The following is a 24,648-nucleotide window of genomic DNA, read 5'->3' as shown; positions in this document are numbered from 1 at the left end:
AGAGACGTCCAAACAATCTACCAATATAATAAAATAAAGCGATAATGTTTTTCAATTGAAAATAAAAAAATTGTATTTTTTTTCCAATATGAATATTTTTTTATTTGACATCCAAACTGAGCCTAAACTATTTAAAAAAACCGGCAGTTAACATAAAAAAGTACACCATTAGAGAAAGAGGAGTTAGAGAAGGCACCATTAGAAAAAGAAAGTGCATCCTGAAATGAGTTAAAAAGGAAAAAGGTAAAGTTAGAGAGAAAAAGGGCAAGAAAGGGGAGTTAGTGAGAATAAGAACACAATCAAATAGAGTGCAGTTAGAGAGTGCGTGCACAGCTGGAATTAGAGAAGAAAGGCACAATTAAAGAGAAGAAATGCACAGTTACAGAGAGAAGGGAGAGTTTTGGGGAGGGGGAGGCTACAAACTACGAGTTAAAGAGATAAAAGGCAATTGTTAGAGATAGAAAGTGCGCAATTAGAGAGAGAAGTTTACAAAAGAAAGGGCACAAATAGAGAGAGAGAAAGGAGTTGGAATGAGAAAAGGCATGCCTAGAGAGTGGTTAGAGAGAGAAATGAAATATTTACTGAGAGATGAGTTAGAGAAAAAGCAAGGTTCGTGAGAAAGTACACGGTTAGAATAGTGGAATGAGAGAGAAAAAAAAAAAGGAAAAAGTTTATATAGTCAAAACAATCAAATTAAAGCCTATTTCAAAAATTTCATTAGAAGAGGTTAAAGCCTATTTCAAAAAGTTCATTAGAAGAGGTTAAAGCCTATTTCAAAAATTTCATTAGAAGAGGTTAAAGCCTATTTCAAAAATTTCATTAGAAGAGGTTAAAGCCTATTTCAAAAATTTCATTAGAAGAGGTTGTTTGAATGCTCAAATATAGTCAAATTGATCATCTCGACATCAAGAAGCATGGACATGAGAAAACAATTGGATTTCAAGTTTTGGAAATAGTGCATCTTGTATTGCATTTTTGGACCGTCAATTTTCAAGATTTTCAAGTTTTCTTAGATCGGCTTGATCTACACTATTTTTGGAGTTTTAAATTTTATAATTAAATATAAGAATATATTTTAAGGCTATCGTAAAGATTTGCAGTATTGAAACCACATTTCTCGACTCTATTTACTTTGATTGTTTAGAGCCTCGGCTTTGTTCATACCGCACCCAATAAAAAATAGTAAACCTCTTACAACTTCATAATATAATTAAATTGGAAAATCCATAGTTTAACAACTTCATAATATAATTAAACAGTGGATTTTGCAAAACCTGGATTCAATTTCCATATCTTCCAAACAACTTTTCTGCAGTATCTAGGATGAAAGATCCATATATGTATCAAATACTAACTGACATCATGAAACCCAAAGAAGAGATGTATGGCTGCCCTAAATGCTCTAACATGGAGGTTCAAAAAGGACCCAACAACTATTTGTGTTATCAGTGACCCAAATCCAAATCCGGCAGTATCGGATTAGGGTCCATGCGGCCCGATGAGTCTCCTGGTCATCCCGCAGCCGAGCACGTCCCGGGGCACATTACGCACCCTGTCGACGCCCTCGGCAATTACCACCCCCATCCCCATGTGTAAGTGTGGCTCAATGTGACAATGGAAGGCCCACACACCAGGGTTATCGGCCACAAACCGTATGGCCGTCCACCCATATGGAAACAGCGCCACCGTGTTCTTTCGCGGCGGGTCCTTCAGATTGAACCTTGCTGCATCCCTCTGCCAGTTGAAGCGCCCGTCCCCGAAGCCGAGAACCCAGAAGTCATGTCCATGCAGGTGCCAAGGGTGCACCTCGCTGGTCCCTTCTGTGAGCAAATTCGCATTCTGCAGGATCACATCAACCGTGCTGCCCAGTTTCAGCTTGTACACTGCATTGCCAGTCGTCGCGTTCGGGTTCTGTGGTGGCCGAAAGATGTCATAGTTTTCGGGGAAATCCTCTGGAGGGTTTGTGTGGAAGTCGAATGCAGAGTGGAGGCCATAGCGGATGGATCCCAGATACGGTGTTGCGGGGAGGACCAGGGATACATTGTTGATCGCCCATTTAGTGTAGCCATTGATTTTGTTTTGCGTGTTGAGGAGGACGATACGATGGATCGCAGATGCTGGAGGGTTGGTGTTCCTGAGGGGATCGGCGACGATCTTGCGAGCGAAGGCGATGGCACGGGCAGTGTCATTCCATTTGGGGGGAGTGGGAGGAGCGGAGCGGGGGAGGAGGGAAGAGGGATTGGGCCGGTAATTGAGGATGGCAAGGCCCGGCGGCGTCTTCGGGTGGCGGGAGATGATGCTGGCAGAGGCCCAGTAATTGGTGGAGGGATCCTGGTTGGTGTGGAGGAGGAGGGAGTAGGTCTCCCCTGAGTATATGTCCAGGCTCTCCACAGTCACTGGCTGGATGTAGCTTCCATCTGCTTCAACTAGTACCAATTTGTGGTTCTGAAGAAAAATAAAAATAAAAAAAAAAGAGAGGGAAAGACTAGCTGTGTCAAAACAAAGAAAAACTCACTCATTAGAGACAATTATCTTTCAGAAATTGAATTTATGCTTATTTTATCACCAAAAATTCTACTATGGTAACATAATATCTATCTTTGTCACATGTATTAAGGCTTCTCATTCTCATAATGAAAGAAACCTTTCCTGATACTAACTTTTATGCAAGTTGAAAGAAAAATTATCAACTTGAATTTCACAGAAGCATATCATTTACATTAAAATTGATCCAAAAATCTTAAAGGCAAATGGGAGCAATCCTCAAGAAATGGATACTAGTTATGTGAGTTAAAGTTGTTATATTGGATAATAAGCTCATAGTTTAGTTTTGATATATATTGGAAATCACAGTCAACTTTGTCATTTGTAGAGTTTAAGATTTATATTTTCTTTTGTGCATCTAAATAAAAAATTATTTTCATAATGAACAAATATCCGTTTGATATACTGAAATCAATATACCGGGACTCAGCCTAGTTTCCCCAAGTAGTGAGTAAAACTCCGGGATATTAAAAAACTTCTAAAAATTGTAGAAAATGTGGGATTGATCTATCAATCTTTTGTGTATGATTCATGTGTTTTTGGGAATACCTGGTGTCTGTTTTTTGCCATAAATTTGTTTTATTTTTTAAAATGCCTTGAACTAAAAATGTTTTTTTAAAATCCTTTTTCAATACTTCATCAACCTTATTTTGGGTCCTTATTGTTCTTTTCGGTTTTATTTTGTTTTTAATGTATTTTTCTATTTTTTATTTTTTGTCAATTTTTTCCAATTTATTGAGGGCTTCTTTTCAGCCCTGTGGATGACTTGGCAGAGTCCTACTCGACTCTGCCAAAAGGCCGAGTACTTTGGTTAAGTCGATTTTTTATATATTGACTAAAATCCTAGTAACTATCCGATAAATATGCTTTAAAAAACAAACATAAAAATATCCGAATAAAACATCCCTTTGATAGTAACCCGCAATAAAACATTCTTTTGATAGTTACCCTGCAACGATGGTTGTTGAGGCCATCACTCAGATGCCCTTCCAACTCTACCTAGGGAAAGTAGGTGAGGGAAAAGGTACGATAGGCTGAAAGGCACTTCTGTAGGGCATCCACCTTCCATTTAGGAAATGGATGGATATTAATCGTACATTTCTTTTACTAAAGGTGTCGATCTTATACTATTGAAGTAACACGCATTTCAATGGCATGAAATCTATTGGGAAGTAATTATGAAATTTGAATTTCAAAAAAAATGGTGACAATCAAGCATATCCATAAATACACGAAAATAGTGTTAAAAAATATGAGGAGTATTTCCTTTTGGGTGCAGGTTGTATAGAGCCGAGGCTCTAAACAATCAAAGTAGAGCCCCATTCAAATAGTGCTGAGAGATGTTTCAATATTGGCAATCTTTGTGATAGCCTTAAAATATATTTTCATATCAAATTCTAAATTTAAAGTTTAATTGTTTGAACACATTTTTCAGCACCTTGAGTCCCCGATGCAGAATAAAAGAGAAGCCGGTCAATAAAGCCTTGATATACAGTGAAATTCTCGACAATCTCATAATTGCCCCATAACGGGTCAAAATCTTCCTAAGCACTCCAAAAGGCCACCTGCAAAGTTTCGTCGCAATCCAACATATCTAAGACAACACAGACAAAGAAACAATTTAAAAAAAATTAGCCTCTAGCACACTGAAACGGATCCTGTAACTACAACTCTATTTTTGGTACGTCAAACACCTGTGAGACCATGGCCATTAGATCCGGTATGGTCGAAAACCCCTGGGGGTCAAGTTTCGGCTTAAACGGACATTCAGAACAAAGTTAGGGGTAAAACATTAAAAAGGGGTAGACCGTGTGCTATTCCTGTGTGGCCTCCCTGCACCAATCTCCATTAAAGGAGACTGGTTTGCACAGTCATAAGCAGCAACTTTAAAGACTTGTATCTCACTCGTCTTGAATCGGATCGAGCTCAAATTTAGTGAGCGTGTTCATCTTATCAAAACGAGCGTTTTGATATGTGGCACGACCCGTGACGATACTCGAGTAGGAAGAAAAACTAAAGAGAAGTTGGTGATTCATGAAGATAGTTGCAAAAAATTCAACAGCGACATGCCTTGCTCAAGCGGCCATATCACGGCGCTCACGTACCCGATCGGCATGAAACCAATTGGATAATGTAGGTAAGGTCCGAGGCTATGTCCAGTCCGAACTCCACGTGCGATGAACGGTTAGATTCGGCACACGAATGTGTTAAAGTTACTACAGATTCTGTCGACCGGATTTCCAAATCTATCGGCCGGATTTCTAGATTCCGACCAAAATCCCAAGACGACGAAATCTTCATCCGGATACGAAATCGAGCTGCGTTTAATACAACGTGATTGTGATGGCATACTCAGTACGATTCAACGAAGAAATCAAAGAAAGCTATCAAGGAACGAGCACACTATCGATTCAAAGTTTCCAAGATCTATGCAAATTTCGAGTCACATGATCATGGCCTAAAAACACGATTCATGGCTTGAAGTTGATATCAAATCGATCGTCATGTCGAACCCGATAAGAAAGCAATCATCTTTCAGCCCAATGAATGATGGAGCAACCCCGAATCAACGATGGAAGATCACACAAGTTCTAAGGTAGCAGCAAGGACTATCTTGAAATTTCATGTATTGTTAAGCAGGGGCAAAACAACCCTTTTGCACCCATTTTTAGATTTATTTTAATTCAATTAAATTATAATTATCATCAATTAGGTTAGATTTTGGGTGTATACCCCATGTTTTGGCCCAATTCTATAAATACATGCTAAACCTAATTGTCAAGGACCCCCTGATTTTTCAATCTCATTAATAAAATTTGGAAGTTTTCACGTTGAAATTGTGGGCACATCTCAGAGAGAGAGAGAGGAAAGAGAAGAAAAAGTCTGGTATCCTTTGGTGAAGGTAACTTTCTCTCTCCTAGTCTCATCTATCTCTTTCTCTCTCCTCTCGTCTATATATTTCTCTCTCCTCTCATCTCTCTCTCCTCCTCTCGTCTATCTCTCTCTTTCTCTCTTTTCTCGTCTCCCTTTCTCTCTCCTCTCATCTATCTCTGTCTCTCTCCTCCTCTATCTATCTCTTTCTCTATCCTCTCGTCTATCTCTCTTTTTCCTCTCTCTTTCCTGACCTTCTTTATTCACTTTCCTTCTCTCTTTTCTATCTTTCCTCTCTTTCCTCGCTTTCCTAAGCTCTATCTTCCTCCTTTCTCCCTATTCTCTTCTCTCTCTTCTCCGTTCATGCATGGCGAAGCCTATCGATGGGCATGATGTTCTCCTCTCCCTAGAACATAAACAGTGAGCTGGGCCTTAACTCGAGTGGTGGGCCAGGCCTCTATCAGAGTTCCCTTGTCTTACTCCTATGTCATGGATTGCGGAAGCTCATCGTCGTCTATGTTTTTTCTCCCTTCTCCCTCCTTTGTCATGGACGGTGGAACCCCATCGCTGTCCATATTTTCTCTATTCTCCCTTTTCTATGTCATGGATGGTAGAACTTCATCGTCGTTCATGTTTTCTCTTTCTTCTCTCTCTCATGTTGTGGACGGCGGAAGCTCATCGTCGTCCATGTTTTCTTCTATTCTCTCACTTCTATGTCATGGACAATGGAAGCTCATCGTCATCCATATTTTCTCTCTCTTCTCCCTCCTCTGTCATTGATGGTAAAATCTCATCGTTGTCCATGTTTTCTATCTCTTTTCCCTCCTTTGTTATGGACGGCGGAAGCTCATTGTCGTCCATATTTTCTCTCTCTTCTTACTCATCTTTTATAGACGGCGGAAGCTCATCATCGTCCATATTTTCTCTCTCTTCTCACTCGACAGAAGCTCATCGTCGTTCATGTTTTTTCTTTCTTCTTACTCCTATGTAATAGTTGGTGGAAGCTCATCGTCGTCCATATTTTCTTCTATTTTTTCTCTCCTTTGTTATGAACAACATAAGCTCATTGTCGTCCACATTCTCTTCTATTCTCTCTCTTTTGTAATGGACGGTGAAAGCTCATTGTCGTCTATGTTCTTTTCCTTTTCTTTCTCCTCTGTCATGGACGGCGAAAGCTCATTGCCGTCCATGTTCCTTTCCCTTTCTCCCTCTCCTATCATGAATGGCTGAAGCTCATCACTGCCCATGTTTCTCTTTCCTCTCTTCTTTCTCTCTCTTCTTACTTCTTTATTCTCTCTCTTCCATTTCCCTTTTCTCCCCTCTCTTTCTTCTTCCTCCTCTTTTCTCTTCTCCCTTCTCGCCTCTATTCCTCTCTGATTTTCTCTTCCCCACTCTCTTCTCTCTCGTCTTCCTTCTTTCCCTTTTGATTGACCAAGGGAGGATAAGTCAAACACTGTCCTGGTAGTCTCAACGTCTAGCAGTATTGCGACTGTGCTAGTCTTAGTTACCGTGCTCGTCTTATTATCATGATAGGCTAGCCATCGTGCTAGGCTGGTTGGTGATCATTCTGTCGTCTAGTAGTACCATCGTTGTGTCCATCTAGTTACCTTGCCCGTCTTGCTACCATGTTGGGTCAATCACTAGCTAGTCTAGCTACTGTGTTAGTCTAGTCACCTAGTTAAATTCCTTTTTTCCCAATTCCTCTATTCTATCTTTTTCTTCTTCTTTCATCTATCCTCTGACCTTTTTTCTTCTTTTGAATGTGCATTCGGCCAAAGATAAGGTGGGCTCCCTTGGCCCACTTGTCTTGTAAATTAATCATGTATGTGTGATTGCAGAAACAAGATAGTATAGGCCAAAGGAGGCGATTATGAGCTAGTTGTGGGACTGGGGGGCTTTCCATCATGATCTAAGAGGGCGCCTTGGCTAGTCAACCTGAGTGAGTCACGGACCCATGTGAGGTGTGTCCTGCCCCACATTAAAATTCCTCTCTCATTGGTTGGTACACCAGCCCTTGTTTTCTAACAAGGTTCTCGAGAGAGCAATCTTAAGTCTCAGATTCCCCTGAAACCCGAGACATGTGCCACCAGGTCATCCCGACGCGGAGGGCGAGATCGAGGCACCTAACCAGCTTGGTGACTCCACTGGGGATACACTACCCCTTTGTCGGATCGTCTTTGTTTGGCTAGTCTCTCCTTTCATCTTTTTTTTTCTACACACACATGACTGTTAGGTTTCTTAACCCATTTATCCAGATCAAGGATTTTCTCATCCCCACATTCGTGAGTGTCCCCCTCGAACAAGTCCCTCGAACTTCGTTCCCAACTTTCCTTCTGAGCAAAGACCTAGTGCCTAGCTCCCAGGTCTTAACTTGGACAGGTGTGAGAAGGGACTTAAAAGTCCCTATATCCACATTTCCTAGCTCTGGTGGACCTCTACCAAAGCACTCTACATTAGTAGCACACAGGCCACCACTCACAACATGCACTCTGTCACCGACAAGTCACTTGTCGGTCATATTGCCGAGGTATGCCAGAAGGATGCCCAATCCCTTTCTGCAAAATCAAGGAAGTTATCGTTGCTTTTGTTTGTCGCCGCAAGGCTACCCCCCACACTTCTGCACCACCACGAGTCTCTACCCTTAGAGGCTCGACACATCGAGGCAGAGACCCTGGAGCTTCCACCTCTTGCATACACTCTAAAGCTCGTGGGCCATCCACTCGAGCCACACCTTGGGGCAATCCTTATGTTACCTCTAGTCGGGGTCCAGGAACAGGCCTCTTAAGGCCAAGTCTTATCCATGTTACACGCATGTGCATCCCACCACTCAGGGCCACATCGTCGCTGCATCAACCCGAGTACACAGAAGACGACCCCCTCGTCCTCCTACTAAGTACACACTAGCTTCCACCCATTCTCTTACAGACACCTACTCAGAGTTCTCAGCCTCTTAAGGCCAGACCACTTGTTCGAGTCTGGGTTGACCCCCAAGTAACCTGTGATCCTTCTTCAAGGGGCACACACACGTCACCATCACAGATCGCCCCTCGCTCTCGACTCAGGCTCTGTCATGAGTCGACTCTTCTCATGCCTACCCCTCCTCTTTCGGGCAAGCACCTCCAACCTTGGTACTCGAAGACCTTCTCCAAGAGTACCGTCTTGAACCAGCCCCGTCATCTCAATCATGTCCTTGGAGCCCATAATAGGGCTCAGGGCAAAGACTTGATGGGAGATCAATTCCTTCATCCTCCCTGGCTCAGGATGAACCCAGTTCCTGGCCCACACCCATTACTTCACCAGCCACAGTCTCGATCGCAGTTCTGGCATGAGGTACACCAAAACCTCAAAGCTAAACGCGATAGGGGTTTGCAAATTCTGACCAGGGAAGCAACCAAGATGGTTGAGGCACTCAACTCTGATGACCTTCTTCACCTAAACCCCTTCTACCCTCTTTAGATGATAAAGCCTGAAGAAGAAATCTGTCAATCCTGCACTGTAGTCTGTGTCATAGAAGATGACCCAACCACTCAGCAGCCACGGTCCCAAGACCGTCAAGAACTGATCCTCACACGATCGGCATACAGGACTCGAGACTAGTTGGGGCATGCTAAGCCCTTGCTGACCAATCTGTCGCACATGACTCACCAAGCTCAGAAGCCCTCAACTGCACCTAAGGCTGATCTCCCTGGAGAAACGGTCAGCGTTATGGTTGTAAACGAACCCAGAGACAGCCATGAAGAGCGCATGAATAGATTCGAAGACATGGTGCATGCAATGATGGAGAAGATTGACCGCATGGAAACCATACGACACTCGGCTAACCACGAGGCCAACTCCCATCACTCGGATGATGCACCTCCAAGGCAGCCTCCTCCTCCTGCCTCACAGGACAATTCGATCTCGCACCCCGTCTCACAGGCAGACATTGACGCTATGGTAACCATAGCTTAAAAAGCTAACAGATCCTGGTATGCAGGGAGCAAGGCTTTACCAAAAGCCATACCCCTCCTACATTGATCTGGTTACGTTTTTCTTAGACTACAAGAAAGGGAAGTTTCCCCTGTTCGATGGTACAAACTCCCCACACCAGAATATCGCCCATTTCCAAGGGACATGTCGAGAGACAGCAGCTGACAGGAGACTCTTTCTCCTTCAGTTTGTTGAAACCCTTGATGGCCTGGCTTTTCAGTGGTATGACAGCTTTCCCCAAACTCAATACATACTTGGGAGGACATGGAGAAACTGTTCCATCAACACTTCTATGAAGTTGAGAGAGATGTCCAAACCATCGAACTTCTCACTCTGGCCCAGGAACCCGATAAACCCGTCGATCATATCATTGCAAGATGGAGAGATTTGGCTGCTCGCCATCCTAATCCTATGCCTGAGAAAGAAGCAGTTCAAACCTGTGCGAAACATGCGACCGGGTCAATGGTATCTCTCAGACCAAATCCTATGCCTAAGATTGCTCTACATGTTAAGGCCTTAAATCCGACCTCCATGTCAGAGCTGATCTCTAAGTCGATCCTCATAGAAAGCCTGTCACGCCACCACGACAGGTCACAACAACAGTCAGCAAGCTCAAGAAGCAACCGGGTCAATGGTATCTCTCAGACCAATACCCGGGGCAACCTACATAAAGGAGTAATCAGTATATCTGTCACTGTCAATGACCCAAAGAAGGCTCCCTCCCAAACTTTGGACCTCTCCAAAGGGGTAAGCCCAACAAGAACGCCTCAGTCAGGTAAACAACAACAGTCATACAACCACTACCCCCACCTGTGAACCTTAATCGAGATGATTATTGGACCAGGCATAAAAGTAAAGTCTACCGCTTTGAAAAGGAATGGGTCTCTGCACTACTTCGATTATTACTCGAATAGAACATGATCGAGCTGTCAGGGACCAAGTTCCTTGATCAAGTCAGACTCGATACCCATGCTAATTACTGTGCTTATCATTGGAGAATAAACCACCCCAGAGAGGAATGCTATACGTTAAAAGACATCATCGAAGCCCTAATCCAGAAGGGTCAGATAACGCTTGAAGGGCTAAAGACGGCATTCAAGGCAGCAAAAACTTCCCACGCAGTAATAGTCCGAGAGGAAGACGAAGCACTTGATCTCCTTCTTGCCTTGTTCGTTATGATTCTTCAAGAAGGCCTCATCACACCAAGGGAGGCCACGACCTGAACGAATGCTCCAGTTTTCATGATATAATCGCGAAGAAAATACAGGGATGTCAAGAACCTTGTAACGTTCCAAAAAAAGATCCCTAAGTCACTGCTCCACTGGTGTGAGAGGGCCTCCCGACACAAGACCCAGATAATGATGATTCAAATCCTGCTGAACCCTCAACTTCCTAGCCATGGATAGTCCACCACGGGCTAAGCAGACTCAAGTCCTTAAGGCGAGAAGTAGTTCGTCAAGCTAGGGCTATTCATAAACCTAGCGAGACGAATCAAGCACTTTTAATGAAAACCAAGAGAAGACGGGCGGCAAGGGCTGCTCACCGAATAAACAAGACTGCTCAACCACCAGTTGAGCAAGAATTTCTCAAACCTCTTCCCCATTGCCGACCTTATAGGACTTCATCCCCGGTGTAATCATCGTCCCTTCCTCATCCCATCAAGAGGATATCCCAGAGCCATCTTCTCCTCAGAGTACGTCCAATGAAGATGACGACGTTAAAAGTACTCCCCAACGGTCTAAGTAGGGGAAAGACCTAAAAGACTCCCTACACACGTCCAACTCTAGTGATGACGTAAAAGCTGCTAAACGATCCGATGATGGGAATGACCTTAAAAGTCCCTCACATACTAACTTCTCTTCTTCTTCTTCCCCCTCCTCTCATATATGTCCTGCAAGTACGACCCTAAAATGTCCAGACTTTGAGGCTCTTGATAGAGAACTTGAGGGATGCAATATAAGCAGGACGCAATGGAGGCGGTTTGAAAAGGCGCTAGCCCAAGTAGCTGGATTCTTGATAGTTGCTGACGGCTTGGCGGCTCGAGCCAAGTCGGATCCATCTTCTTCCACAAAGAAGTGCAAGAGTTCAAAGCTGAAGAAACCCCAGTGGCCTCTTGAGCCTGACTTTGAGCAGAAGCTGAGAGAATCAAGAAGGAAAAGCTTGTATTCCCAGGAAGCTTGCCACATGGTACAGACCTATGAAGTATCAGCTAGCATGGGGAAAAAACTGTAAACACTCATGCAAAGACTGAGCTATTCATATGACGGTGCCTCTTACCCCACAATTGTTGAATCTCAACTTCCCTATAACTTTTAAGTCAAACTCCTGCAGCCTGATATGCAGTCCATGTTTGAGGTTGACCCTTATGTTCTTCAGTTCGAAAAAGGTGCAGAAATCATGACCTACATTAGAGCTCTATTGGAAGCAGAGATGTCAGGATCATGGGTCTCTGCACTTGAGATTAATGAGAAGACCTCTGAAGCCAATGATGAGCAGTTACAGGAGGCCCCAGAAGAATGGGAAGAAGGTGGTCAAGCCACAGTCGAAGAACTCGAAGAGATAAATCTAGGGGATGAGGCTGATCCCATATCCACTTTCATCTCGGCAAATATGTCACCAAAGGAGAAAGAAAATTTCACAGCCTTCTTGCGAGAAAATCGAGATGTCTTTGCCTGGCATTACCATGAGATGCCTGGTTTAGATCCTCAAGTCGCAGTTCACCGTCTCGGCATCGATCCCTCTGTCAAGCCCGTCAAGCAGAAATCAAGGAGATTCAGGCCTGAACTCAAAATGCAGATAGATGCCGAGGTGACCAAACTCAGGTAAGCAGGCATCATCCATGAAGTCAAGTATCCGAAGTGGTTGATAATTGTTGTTCTAGTCAAGAAGAAAAATGGCCAAATTAGGGTCTGCATCGACTTCTGCAACCTAAATACCGCCTGCCCCAAGGAGGACCTCCCGTTGCCATTCACGGAGATGCTCATTGATTACATGGCTCACTGCCAGATCTTCTCCTTCATGGATGGATACTCCGGGTATAATTAGATACGGATGGTACCAAAAGATGAGGAATCCACCACATTCTTGACTCCAAAAGGAGTCTTCTACTACACAATGACGCCTTTTGGATTGAAGAATGCTGGTGCTACATATTAGAGGGCAATGAGACCATCTTCAAAGACATGATGCACAAAGAAGTGGAATGTTATATGGATGACTTGGCGGTGAAATCCGAAGAGAAAGACACTCATATGAGAGACCTTGAAAAGGTGTTCGAGCGGTTACGCCTTCATCAGTTCAAAATGATCCTGTTGAAATGCACTTTTAGCGTGAGTTCAGGAAAGTTCTTAGGCTTCATTGTTAGACACCGAGGGTTGGAAGTTGAGCTAGTCAAGATCAAGGTGATTCAGGAAATGTCATCACCAACGAAATTGCGAGAGCTGTGATCCCTCCAAGGGCTGCTAGCTTACATCCACAGGTTCATCTCAAATCTCTCAGGTCATTATAAGCCTTTTGCACACCTATTAAAAAAGGATACCCCATTTATCTGAAATGAAGCATGTCAAGCAGCCCTCGATGACATCAAGCATTAGTTCTCAACCCTCTAGTGCTCTCCACACCTGTGTTGGGAAGACCTCTCATCGTGTATGTGACCACTCTAGACGAGTCACTTGGGGCATTATTGGCACAAAACAATGACGTAGGGAAAGAGACCGCACTATACTATCTCAACCACAGAATGCAAGGGGCCTTGAAGAATTATCCCCCTATAGAGAAGATGTGCTTGGCCCTAATCTTCGCAGTACAAAAGCTCTGCCACTACTTGCTCGGTCATGAAGTAAAACTTATATCAAAAGTAGACCCTATAAAGTTTCTCATGACACGCCCATGTTTGTTGGGACGTCTTGCTAAGTGGGCATTATTGCTGATGGAATTCGACATCACTTATGTTCCACAAAAGGCCATCAAGGGCCAAGCTTTGGATGATTTTCTCGCACCACATCCTGTACCGGAAAAATCTCCTTTATCAGGTGACCTCCCTGATGAAGAAGTATTATGTGCAGAGCTTGCTCATGCGTGGGAGATGTACTTCGACGGAACATTCCAATCTGATCAAGGAGGTGTCAGAGTGGTATTAATGACTCTTAAAGGAGGAGTATTGCCTCTTTTTTTCTCTCTCACCGAAACCGGTTCCCATAACAAGGCAGAATATTAGGCCCTTATAATTGGGTTGGAGATAGCCATCGATCTAGACTTGGAGCTGCTCAAGATCTATGGCGACTCTGAGTTGGTTATTCGACAGCTTAAGGGGATCTATGATGTGAGAAAAGACATCTTCAAGCCTTATCATGATACTGCAAAATCGTAGATGTCTTAGTTTAAGGATGTATCCTTGAGTCACATCCCCAGGAGGCTAAACTCATAGGCCGATGCACTCATAAAACTCAGAGCTACAATTCAATGGTCCTCACCAAGACTCACGCATGTCTGGGTGGCAGAGTGGAGACACATTGAACTGAGAACTGAGGTAGACATGGATGATGAGAGGAATCTCTTCCCCGAGTGCCCACCTTATCCATTCGGCGCACTTCTATCAGCTAAAGAAGTTATTAAGACTGAACACGAAATGGCACGAACTCAAGGAGCTAGGATTCAAAAATAGGAACCGGAGTTCTTCGATCCAATATGTGCGGAATTCAAGCCAGTAGAAGATTAGAGAGAGCCCATCATTAATTTTATAAAACATGATAGACTCCCTGAAGATCGTGTCGAACACAACAGTGTGCGTCGAATGTCTACCAAGTACACCCTCCTTGAAGGAGAGGCTCTCTTTTGACGGTATTCTTCTTATATGTGTGGACGCGCAAGAAGCAAATAAGGAGCTGGAAGAAGTACACTCAGGCATCTGTGGACTGCACCAGTCTGGCCCAAAGCTCTATGAACGAATACGCATATTGGGTTTTATTGGCCTTCGATGAATGCTGATTCCTTAAACTATGCCAAGAAGTGCCAGGTTTGCCAAATACACCCGAGCCTTATTCATCAGCTTCCAGAACCCTTACACCCTACAATGGCATCATGGCCCATATCACAATAGGGTATGGGCATTGTAGGGCCTATTGACCCTCCTTCGGCAATGAGTCATGTATTTATTCTAGCTGCAACAGATTATTTCTCCAAGTGGGCCAGAAGCGGTCCCCATTAAGCAAGTTCCTAGGACCATGGTGGCTAATTTCATGTGACATCACATCATATATCGGTTCGGAATGCCTGACCGGATTATATCTAACAACGGCCCTCAGTTCAAAAGTCATCACATCGATCGCTTGATTAACCAGTTCGGTTTTGAGTAGAAGTACTCAACTATGTACCACCCTCGAGCCAACGGATTAGCTGAGGCTTTCAATAAGACCATGTGCAATGTTTTAAGGAAATCGGTATCGAAGACAAGGAAGAACTGGTATGCGACGCTTCCTGAAGCCTTGTGGGCCTATCGCACTACCACACGAAATGCCACCGATTCCACTCTTTATTTCCTAGTCTATGGGGATGAAACAATTTTACCTCTTGAAATTCAAATCCCTTCATTGCATGTCGCTATACATCAAGGACTAACCGAAGATGAGAGAGTCAAACCTTGGTTTTAAGAATTGGATGCACTCGATGAAAAGAGGTCAGAAGCTTAGTAGAACCTTGAACTCAACTAGGGGAGAATCAAAGTCCGCTCATTCACCCGTGGGGATCTAGTTCTAGCCGCCAAGAGGCCGATTGTAATGCATGGGCGGCACAAAGGGAAGTTTGAACCCAAGTGGGAAGGTCCCTTTATAGTCAAGAAGGTCTCGCCAAATGGAGCTTACATACTGGCTCATCCTGATCGAGAGGAGGCAATGCCTCCTATCAATAGGCGATACCTAAAGAAATACTACCCATGACTCACACTCAAAAGACTCAGTGCACAACAGCAAAGAGTTAAAAAGGATAGTAAAAAGAAGACAAGCAAGACAGTTCAAACAAGATTTAACTCTTTGTATTGCATTAGAAGGAGTTACAAGCCAAAAAGCCCATTATTAGGGAGGTTACAAATCTATCCTGCAGTATTGCTCTCGTAAAGAGAATAGCTAAGGCAGAATGTCACTCTTGCATCTGAGGAAAAGACGACGATTGATCCCAAGCGTCGCTCTTGAATCTGAGGAAAAGAAGACAGTTGACCCCAAGCGTCGCTCTTGCATCTGAGGAAAAGAGAACGAAAGACCCAAGCGTTGCTCTTGCATCTTAGTAGAGGACGGTTACATGCCAAAAGTGGCTTTCACAATAGGAGAAGGTGGAAGTGCTTTGATGGAGTATACCAAACATACAAAACAGACTTCTCTGGCAAGGAACTGGCCTTTGATGGAGAGCATACCCTGCTCACAGTGAAGGCCCCTCCACAGAACAACATGGAGTTCACAATTGTGCTGGAGGACTTGGCTTCCAATAAGCTTCATAAGCCAAGCCTCACCATTGGTTGGCCATGCACGATCACAGCAGAGCGCCATTCACCGCCGTTCATCAAAGGATCGAACGAACAACAACTGCTGCGCACGACTAATGTCGGGCGCGTCATATTGCTAGCCGCGTGCCACTAAGGCACTGACTACCACCACACAAGACTAGCGATAGCTGCATCTTCAAAAAAAAAATTAACCCGGTTGTGTTGGTAAAAATCCCAGCACCGACTGTGTTTCCTAAAGGCCAACGCCGACTGTGTTTCTGAGACCAAGCGTCGGCTGGGTTTCCTAATGGCTAATGTCGGCTGTGTTTCTAAGGCTCAGCGCCGCCTGCGTTTCGCAAAGGCTAGCTCCGGTTGTGTCCTCAAGACCCCTCGCCACCACGACTCTTCACCTTTTGATGACTGATCGCTAGTGGTGACCTTTCGTCTTCCATCGATTGTTCACCTACCGGTGACCTTTCGGCTCCCCGCGACTGTTCACCTCTTGGCGGTTGTTCATTGCCGATGACTGTTCACCTTCCGGTGACCGTTCACTGCCAGTGACCTTTCTTCTCGCCACGACTGTTCACCTCCCAGCGATCCTTCTTCTCCAAGTGATTGTTTGCCTCCCCGTGGCCTCTCGGTTTCTCCCCAAGAAACTCCCCTCTTCCGTCGAAAATCGATTGACACCTTCCGCTTCTTCTCCCCGATGGAAAAAACCATTGAAAAACTCGCAAACAGCCGGTGCAAGTTTGTCGGTAGTTCTTTGCTGTAACTTCCACCATTTTTCCCCTTTTCAGCTATCCCAAGTTACGACCGGAGTTTCCAACTGCTTCACGACAAACCCTCTGTTTTTCTCGCTACCCTCGCCACAGACTCCTGCAACCTTACGAATGCTCCTGCATTTTTGCCGATGCTCTCTCTTTTGAACTGAAACCTTCTCTTGCTTGTAGGCAAATTCTTCCAAACCTCATTCGAGTGCTCTGCGTGCTCGCCAAAATTCTCGCCAGGAGTTCTCTCACTCTCACTGTTAAACTTAGTTGTTTTACCTTCGGTGAAATGGTAAAAATGGGGTTTACCCCCTTATATAGGTGATGTTCCTCCAAAGTGCCCCTAACAAATCAAGAATTCTAGGCACATCCCTAAAGACCAAACGGCATTAGGCCGGACCAGGCCAGGCTCAAACCCGAGGCCCGAACGGAGGCTTACCACCACCCATGAAGCCCCCATGCATCGATCCAGGACAGGGTCGAGCTCTAGCCTGAGGCCCGAATACAAGTCACCGCCGCCTGTGTTCTCGAAACCCCATCGCCAACTGTGTTCTCGAAACCCCAACGCTGGCTATGGTCTGGAAATCGCGGAGCCAGCTGTGTTCTCAAAACCCCAACACTAGTTGTGTTCTCAAAACCCCAGCGCTGACTGTGTTCTTAAAAGCTAGCGTCGGCTGTGCCTAGTGCCGACTGTATTCTCAAATCTACCGCCACGTGTGTTGCCATAGTGTATGTTAGCGCTGCGTGTGCTACCTCTGCCCGTGCTAGCATTGTACGTGTCAATGCTACTACTGTTCAAGTCCACCACCGTGTGTGTTACCTTCCCTTGCTAGTGTCGTGCATGTCCTAGCGTCGCGCGTGCTAGAACCTGGCCACCGCCGTGTGTCTTACCACTATCCCCAGTGGAGTTGCACTTAGGCCGATGCACCCAGGTCGTGACTTGTCACCCCCAGTAGAAGTCACACTTGTATTGCAGCTCATTATCCCCAGTGGAGTTAGGAACATTCTTACCACTTCAACCCCTAATGGGTCTGTTTCGCACCAAGTCCTTATTCCTTTGCTATCTCATTCCCAAAGGAGTGGGATTACCTTCCATAAGCCTATTCTACATGGAGTCTCACTTTTTACCCCCAGGGAGTCACACTCACCCCCTAATCCCCAACGAAGTCTGCTTCCGTTAGCCATTCCTCGTAGGGTCACCAACTCCATCTAAGCCATTTGCTTGTGTATGGCCTTCACTACTTTATCCCTAGGGAGTCAGATTACTATCCATAAACCTATTCTCAATGAAAACTTCACCTACATGGCTACCCACAATGGTCTATACTGTATGACCCTAAACTTCACAGCCACGGTCCAAACTATATAACCTTAAACTGTAGCAGAGGTCTAGTTGCACGACCTTAAACTGCATGGTCCTAGCTACATGACTTTAAATTGCATTGCTACGGTCTAAGCTATATGACCTTAAATCATAGTGCACGTCTTAGCCGCATGACGTTTAAAAGGCTTAGCATCATTGTCCAAACTATATGACCTTAAACTGTAGCAGAGGTCTAGTTGCACAACCTTAAACTGCATGGTCCTAGTTGCATGACTCTAAACTGCATAACCACGGTCCAAACCATATGATGTTAAGCCATAGTGCACGTCCTAGCCGCATGACATTAAACTGCTTTGCACAGGTCCTAAAGGCATGACCTTAAACTCGCCCCCACACACGTGCACACACCCTTTACATGCGTCTTCACGCACGTATTCCCTAACCAACCCATCCTTCTGTGCACATCACCTTCATCAACTCCCTAGTGAATCCCTTCAATTCCAACGGAAATGTCAATTCTAAGTGAACCAAACACGATTGGCTCAGTTTTTCTAAGAAAAATGACTCTTGAAAATCTGAATCCAATAAACCAAACAGGCCCTTAGGTCTGCAAAATTTCAAGATGTAAAAATCTTCAATCTAGCACCAACCTTAAAAAATGAGAGAAAGATCAATATTTGGCCTAGGGAAAAGATGTATTACCGCAAAGTCTATATCACGCCTAGTATTATGTTGAGATCCTACTATTTTAGAAAATTTATTCACATTTAACCTTTGATTCGAAATTATGACATTTGAACCACCCAAAATACAAAAGGAAAAAATAATATATTTAATCAATTTGAAAGTCCAAATTTTGAACCACCAAAAACACAGAAAATTGGTATATTTAGGTTGTTTGAATAGTTTGAAAATCCAACTTTTAAACTACCAAAATAAGGAAAAGAGCTGGGTCGGTGGCATCCCCACACCTAGTTGTGGTATTCATTCCTGTCGTTGATACCCCCAATTAATTAACAATAAATTACCCCAAAAAAAAAATGCCCAAATACTTATTTTCTTTTCAAAAAGGTAGAACTTCAATATAATATTGGTCAAAATATAGACCATACAATACACTGCATCTTTTTCCCGTGCACCTTAAATTCCTCAACGAAGAAAAAGAATTTCAAGGGCACTTGTAATCGCCTAAAAGAAAATAACATCCCAAAAGTAAAACAAAAATGAGTAATGATCCTATCAGACCCTCCCATACCCATATGAGTAGGACCCCAAATTATCACTATCAAATTTAGCACATATCTCTAGAAAAGTCATGTCTCATACCCATGAGATAACTTTTATAGGGATATGTGTCAAATTTAATGGTGATCCTTTGAGATCCTACTCATATGAGTGTGGGAGAATCTCACAGTGTCATTTCTCAACAAAATTGTCTACTTTTCCGACTATCATATTCAAGTCTTTAAGAATTCGAAATGAAAATTAACTTTCGAAAATAAGCATCTGCTAATTCTTAAAGAGATCTCAAATTTTCAAATAGGAAAAGCTCTCTTAACTGGGCCTTTCACCAAAGAAAGCTAGTATACAGTGTGGTACTGCCGGTGCATGCTACTGTTAAAACAAGTTGCTCGAGAGAGAGAGAGAGAGAGAAAGAGGATTCTGGGGTCAAAAGTAGGGGGTTTTTGGTGTGAATTGTATTGGTGTAGCTGCTTTTTGACTGAGAAAAATCTGACATTTTGGATACTTCTCATGGTCAGGAAGTGGCAGTACACAAGCGGATTGGCATTCAAATTATTCAAATATCTTCTTTAAGGCAAACCTCATCTTTGCCAATATAAAAATGGGTGTCCCACCAAGCTTATTTTCTTTAATATCTCTGTAATTATTTAGTAAAAATACATAAATAATTTTTTTTTCTAATTTGATAGAAAAAGTGGCAAAAAATGAGATTTGCCGAGAAAGCTTTCTACATGCCACTATGCATGGGATTTAACAAGTTCGAACTTTCATCGAGTTAAAAGTGAAATCAGCTCCCACCTTTTTATTTTCTTTTTATGAAAGAAAATATAAAATGATTAGAAGTGATGTCATTCTATTAACTATTATTCTTCTTGGTTAACTACTTGCTACAACTTTTGGTTGTCGACTACTATGGTTGTTAGGCCTTTACATCTCCTTTTCGCTTTCAATATATTTTTTTTTTTCAAAATTTTTAAAGAAGAACTTACCCTCTAATGTGATTTTTACTCACCCCATATTTTGCATAGACATTATCTTCATCCAAATTATTAATATCAAAAAATAAAATTAAAAGTTACACCTTATGTATGGTCAAATTGAAACCCCTCCAACAATGAATCTAGATCTTCTATTTGTTGAATTTTTAGAATTGATGTCTTTGATAACTCAAAATTAATTCTTTATCTCTTCTATTGTTCATCTAATAACACAAATCCATCCCTAAAATTTGAAATTAAAAACACCTACTAAGGCCTAGATCTAGGCATCTCACCAACGGGTGGCCTATGTTAATTGGGTTTAAAAAAATTCTTTTTAATTTATATTTTCAAATTTTATTTATTTTTCCACTATTCATCAACATGAGTACATGATTACAAATTAGGATGAAACAAAACACCCTAACATGGTTTTCAAAAAGTTATTTCGTTATATTACTATAAAACCTATGCATGATATCATTCCCCTATATATTTACATAGGAAGAAGATTACATAAGGGTGAGACACTAAATAATCAAATTAAGGTATACCTGATAAATTTACTAGAAGAGGTTATTTCAATGTTGAGATACCTTCAATTGGATCATTTTGAGTTCAAGATGTATGGACATGATATTGAAAAAAAAAATTCTTGAAAATAATGCATCTTGTAATGCATTATCTAGACCGTCAATTTTAAAAAATTTCAAGTGCTCATAGATTTACACTATTTTAAATATTCAAATTTTATAATTAGAGATGAAAATAAGTTCTTAGGCCATTACTATGACTTTTTATATCAAAAAAACACATTTTGGCACTATTTGAAGGTGTGCCTTACTTTGATTGGTTAGGTCTTAAACTTATAGGAAAAGATCATGTTATCTCATGAGCAAATGGAATAGTATAAGCCCATCAACCTAGATTGAATAAAAGAGACTTACCCCAAAAGCAAAGTTCAACGAAGCGAGGGATGTAACACTTGCAATCCTTAGCCTGTAAGTCTTGTTGGGCTCAACTTGGAGAACATGGGGGGCGCACTCACTCTTGTTATTCTTTGGGCACAGAGTGGTGGGTACCAAGTCTGGATCCTTATTCTTGTCCTCTTCATATGCTTTCAAGGAGCAGTTATGCCTCCCTTTGCCTTCTATCAGCAGTGACTGGACAATCACATCTAACCAACCATCAACAATAATCATATAAAAAGTTGTATTTTATGCAACATGGATATGCATGTCTGTGGCCAGACTCTGATGCTTAGAAAATTAGTCACTTCTTATTAACTTTTTCCCGATTGAAATCTTAAAAAGTTAGACACTTCTTCTTAACTTTTTCCTTTTGAAATCTCACTGTAGAAGTGCTTTAATGTCATCTGGTAATTCACTTCATCTTCTGTGTGCATGCTGTACAGATTGTCATGCATAATTATTCAATTCCAATTTTAATATTTTGGTATCTATATCAGAAGGCAGCATACGTATAGGTATCTTTGTAACATGGGTTGTGCATATGCTTTCCTGCATTTAATTCTTAGTGGTTTGTGAGAGAGGGGATATCGGTTTCTATATATGTATATAGTCATAATAATCTTTAGAGTGATTTACGGTTACAAGAAAAAATACTAAAATGTGAATTGAGGAAATTTTAAGTTAAAACTACGTGCAAGATCGGTTAACCCGAGGTTTTTTTTTTTTTTTTTTAAATTGTCCGTCGGTTTGATGATGTTAATTTCAGTCAGTCGCATTTTATTTTTATTTTTATATTTTTTTTTTTTCAATAATAAAGTTGTGCCCTAATGTTTGGGGCAGTAGCTAGTCAGCCAAATTTTTTTATCATCACACTGCCTTCTCTAGTACAGTCCGAGGTTGGTATCTTTGGACCGCATTAGCGCATTTATTTGCTAAGAAATAAAGCGGCCCACGGATGCCAACTTTAGCCGCTGCCCTATTAACGAAAAGCTTCACAAAAAAATAAAAAGTGGTCCAAAGATGCAAGGGAAGGTTTGAAACAAAAAAAAAAAAGAAAACAAATTAACTGATCTCTTGAGTAATTTTCGTCCAAAATTAACCTATTTCATATTTTTCCTTTTTTTCAGCATCTAAATTGCTAATCTTTATATCACTATGCATGTCTTTTGTAGGAGAGGAGAGAGAAGAAGAACATAGATCGAGAAGAGTTCGGTTTGGTGTGTTGACATGTGTGCCACTCTTATTCAATCTTCTTCATGCAATGAAAAGTCATGTTCATCTATCTCACTATGTATTTCCAGTAAGACAGTCACTAAGTATGACTGCTAGAGAGCTAGAGAGAGAGACTTGCTTAAAATAAGGGGAGAAAGAGAAACTTGCTTATCACGGCTAAGAGAGAGAGAGAGCAACTTGCATGGGAAGAGAGAGAAACTTGCTTGAGAGAGAGAGATAGAGAGAGTGTAGCCTTTTCAATAAAAGAAAATAACGAGAAAGAGAAAAATCAACCAATATATACATGATTCAATAATGGTGCCTACGTCCACGAAGTTTCCTGACCTGTGGCTCGCCTATCCAACGAAATGGTTTTGAATGGAGGTCTACCATCTGCTGGTAAATGCTCTGATGCCACCAATCGCTGAGAAGAAGGCTGAGTTCAGCGTTGTAATGGAAAGGTTCCTGTTTCCCCTCTGCAACCTCCACAATGAGAGAACCATAGAGACCAGCTGACCTTTGCATCCCATGATGCCCATGATAAAAGTATGTTCCTGCCTGTTCATTATTTTATTCAAATAAGGATGCACTTTCTATAGCGCATAGGCTTTAACAAAACAAAATAAAGCCTGACCTTGAATACTTGTTTGCAAAGCACTCTGGGCATAAAAAATATGCGTGATCGCTCTAAAATTAATTTTAACACAAATTATGAAATTTAAAATTCAAAGAATGATACAGATCTTGTGGATACGTAAACACTTGTTTTTAGGACGAAATTGATGGTCTAGATAATGTGTAAAACTATTCTTAATACTTTGAAATACTTTTTTTTGGAAAATTTATGTATGGACCGGGTTATTTGACTGTTATAACGGTGTGGCCAAAACATAACAGGTGATTATACTCAAATATTGGACCTAGGTTAAACTTGACAAAAAAAAAAAAAAAAAGTTGTAGAGGCGTTTTTTCAGGTAACAACGAGATATTTTGGAGCGATACCGTTATAACGATAAAATAATCTGATCCGTATGTAAATTTCCCTTCTTTTTTTTTCCACAAACATAATGGTCAAGGCCGAAATGATGGATTCGAAAGTTTTCGAAATTAAAAACTACAATTTTCAACGAAATCTAAGGTGAGGCTGTACTTGTTTTGATGGGGGTGCACCCCTGTCAAAACATTTTCCAAATAATAAAGGAATCTCAGATTTAAAATAAATCCAGTACCCTTTCTTCTTCTTTTTTTTTAAACAAAAAAGGTTTTCATAAAAAGGTCGTCCACTAAAATCGTCCTTCTTACAAAGAAGAGAAAAGAAAAGAAAAAAAAAGAAAGAAAGAAAAAAAAAAAAACAGGAGCTTGTTTAAGAAGGATCTTTACCTTGTCTACTTTGAACCTGTAAATGAAAGTCTCCTCAGGATTGATTGCACACTGCGAGATAGATGCCGTCCCATCCGCCCAAGGGCTCTCAAACTGAACCAACACATCAAAACCAACTCAAATTAAAACTCCATTTTCCTCTGCAATATGTTAGAGAGAGAGAGAGAGAGAGAGCGGTGCCTGAGTGATGCCATGCCAGTGGATGACCACCCCCTCAGTAGGAAGCTTGTTGTGGAGCTCGACAACGATAGCATCACCAGCCCTGGCGCGTATGGTTGGGCCTGGGAAGTGCCCATTAATGGCGATCAATAAGCTCTCTGTCGAACAGTCGGGGGACCAGGGAAGATAGTTCACCTCCCACTTGAAGTGCCTTATTCTTGACTCCACCATCAATGGGAGCATAACCAAACAGGAGAGCAACAGTGTGAGGTGGTTGTTCCTTACCATTGTTGGTGATCCTCAGAGAGAGAAAGTGACGGGGGGAGGAGAGAGAAAATTAAACAGCAAGAGACAGAGAGGAAGAAAGACAGGATCGCTAGTATGAACATGAGAGTGGGATGTGCTTTATAGTAATTCCCATTTTCTTTTTGTATAAGAATATTAATTATGATCACCACTGGGGAGGGACATATTCTTTTGGGTACATGTATTTGTCTGACAAATAAAAAGAAATGAATGAGTTTTTCTTACTTTGGAGTGGGAGAGGATCATGACCATTCACTTTTGGTACAAGTGTAAGGTATAAAATTTGACAATTTAAAATTTTTCATAAAGTTTGGAAAATTATAAAATTAGTATCATATATGCTCAACAATCCGATTTCACATTTAATGGTTAATAATGATATTGAATTTCTTGTAACCAAATTTAAATGGCTTCATTATATACATTTCCTTTAAAACTAATGTGCTTTGAAATC

The 24,648-nt window shown here is 42.0% G+C and overlaps 1 protein-coding gene across 1 annotated transcript; it reads right to left on the bottom strand.

Moving 5' to 3' along the window:
• Positions 1-1,263: 1,263 nt before the first annotated feature.
• LOC18448195 (L-ascorbate oxidase) lies at positions 1,264-24,407 on the bottom strand. Its single transcript, XM_011630223.3, has 5 exons — positions 23,910-24,407; positions 23,730-23,822; positions 22,695-22,907; positions 21,114-21,329; positions 1,264-2,445 (listed from the first exon to the last, which is right to left on the bottom strand). Exons 1-5 carry the CDS (start codon positions 24,174-24,176, stop codon positions 1,480-1,482), a joined length of 1,755 nt encoding a protein of 584 aa, XP_011628525.1. The 5' UTR covers positions 24,177-24,407; the 3' UTR covers positions 1,264-1,479.
• Positions 24,408-24,648: the final 241 nt, after the last annotated feature.

Source organism: Amborella trichopoda, chromosome 5, assembly GCF_054954075.1.
Source record: "Amborella trichopoda isolate Santa Cruz 75 chromosome 5, AtrichopodaSantaCruz75HAP2 v2.0, whole genome shotgun sequence".
Lineage (NCBI taxonomy): Eukaryota > Viridiplantae > Streptophyta > Magnoliopsida > Amborellales > Amborellaceae > Amborella > Amborella trichopoda.
Note: the sequence above shows the minus strand (reverse complement) of the source record. Positions and strands in the feature narration are given on the sequence as shown.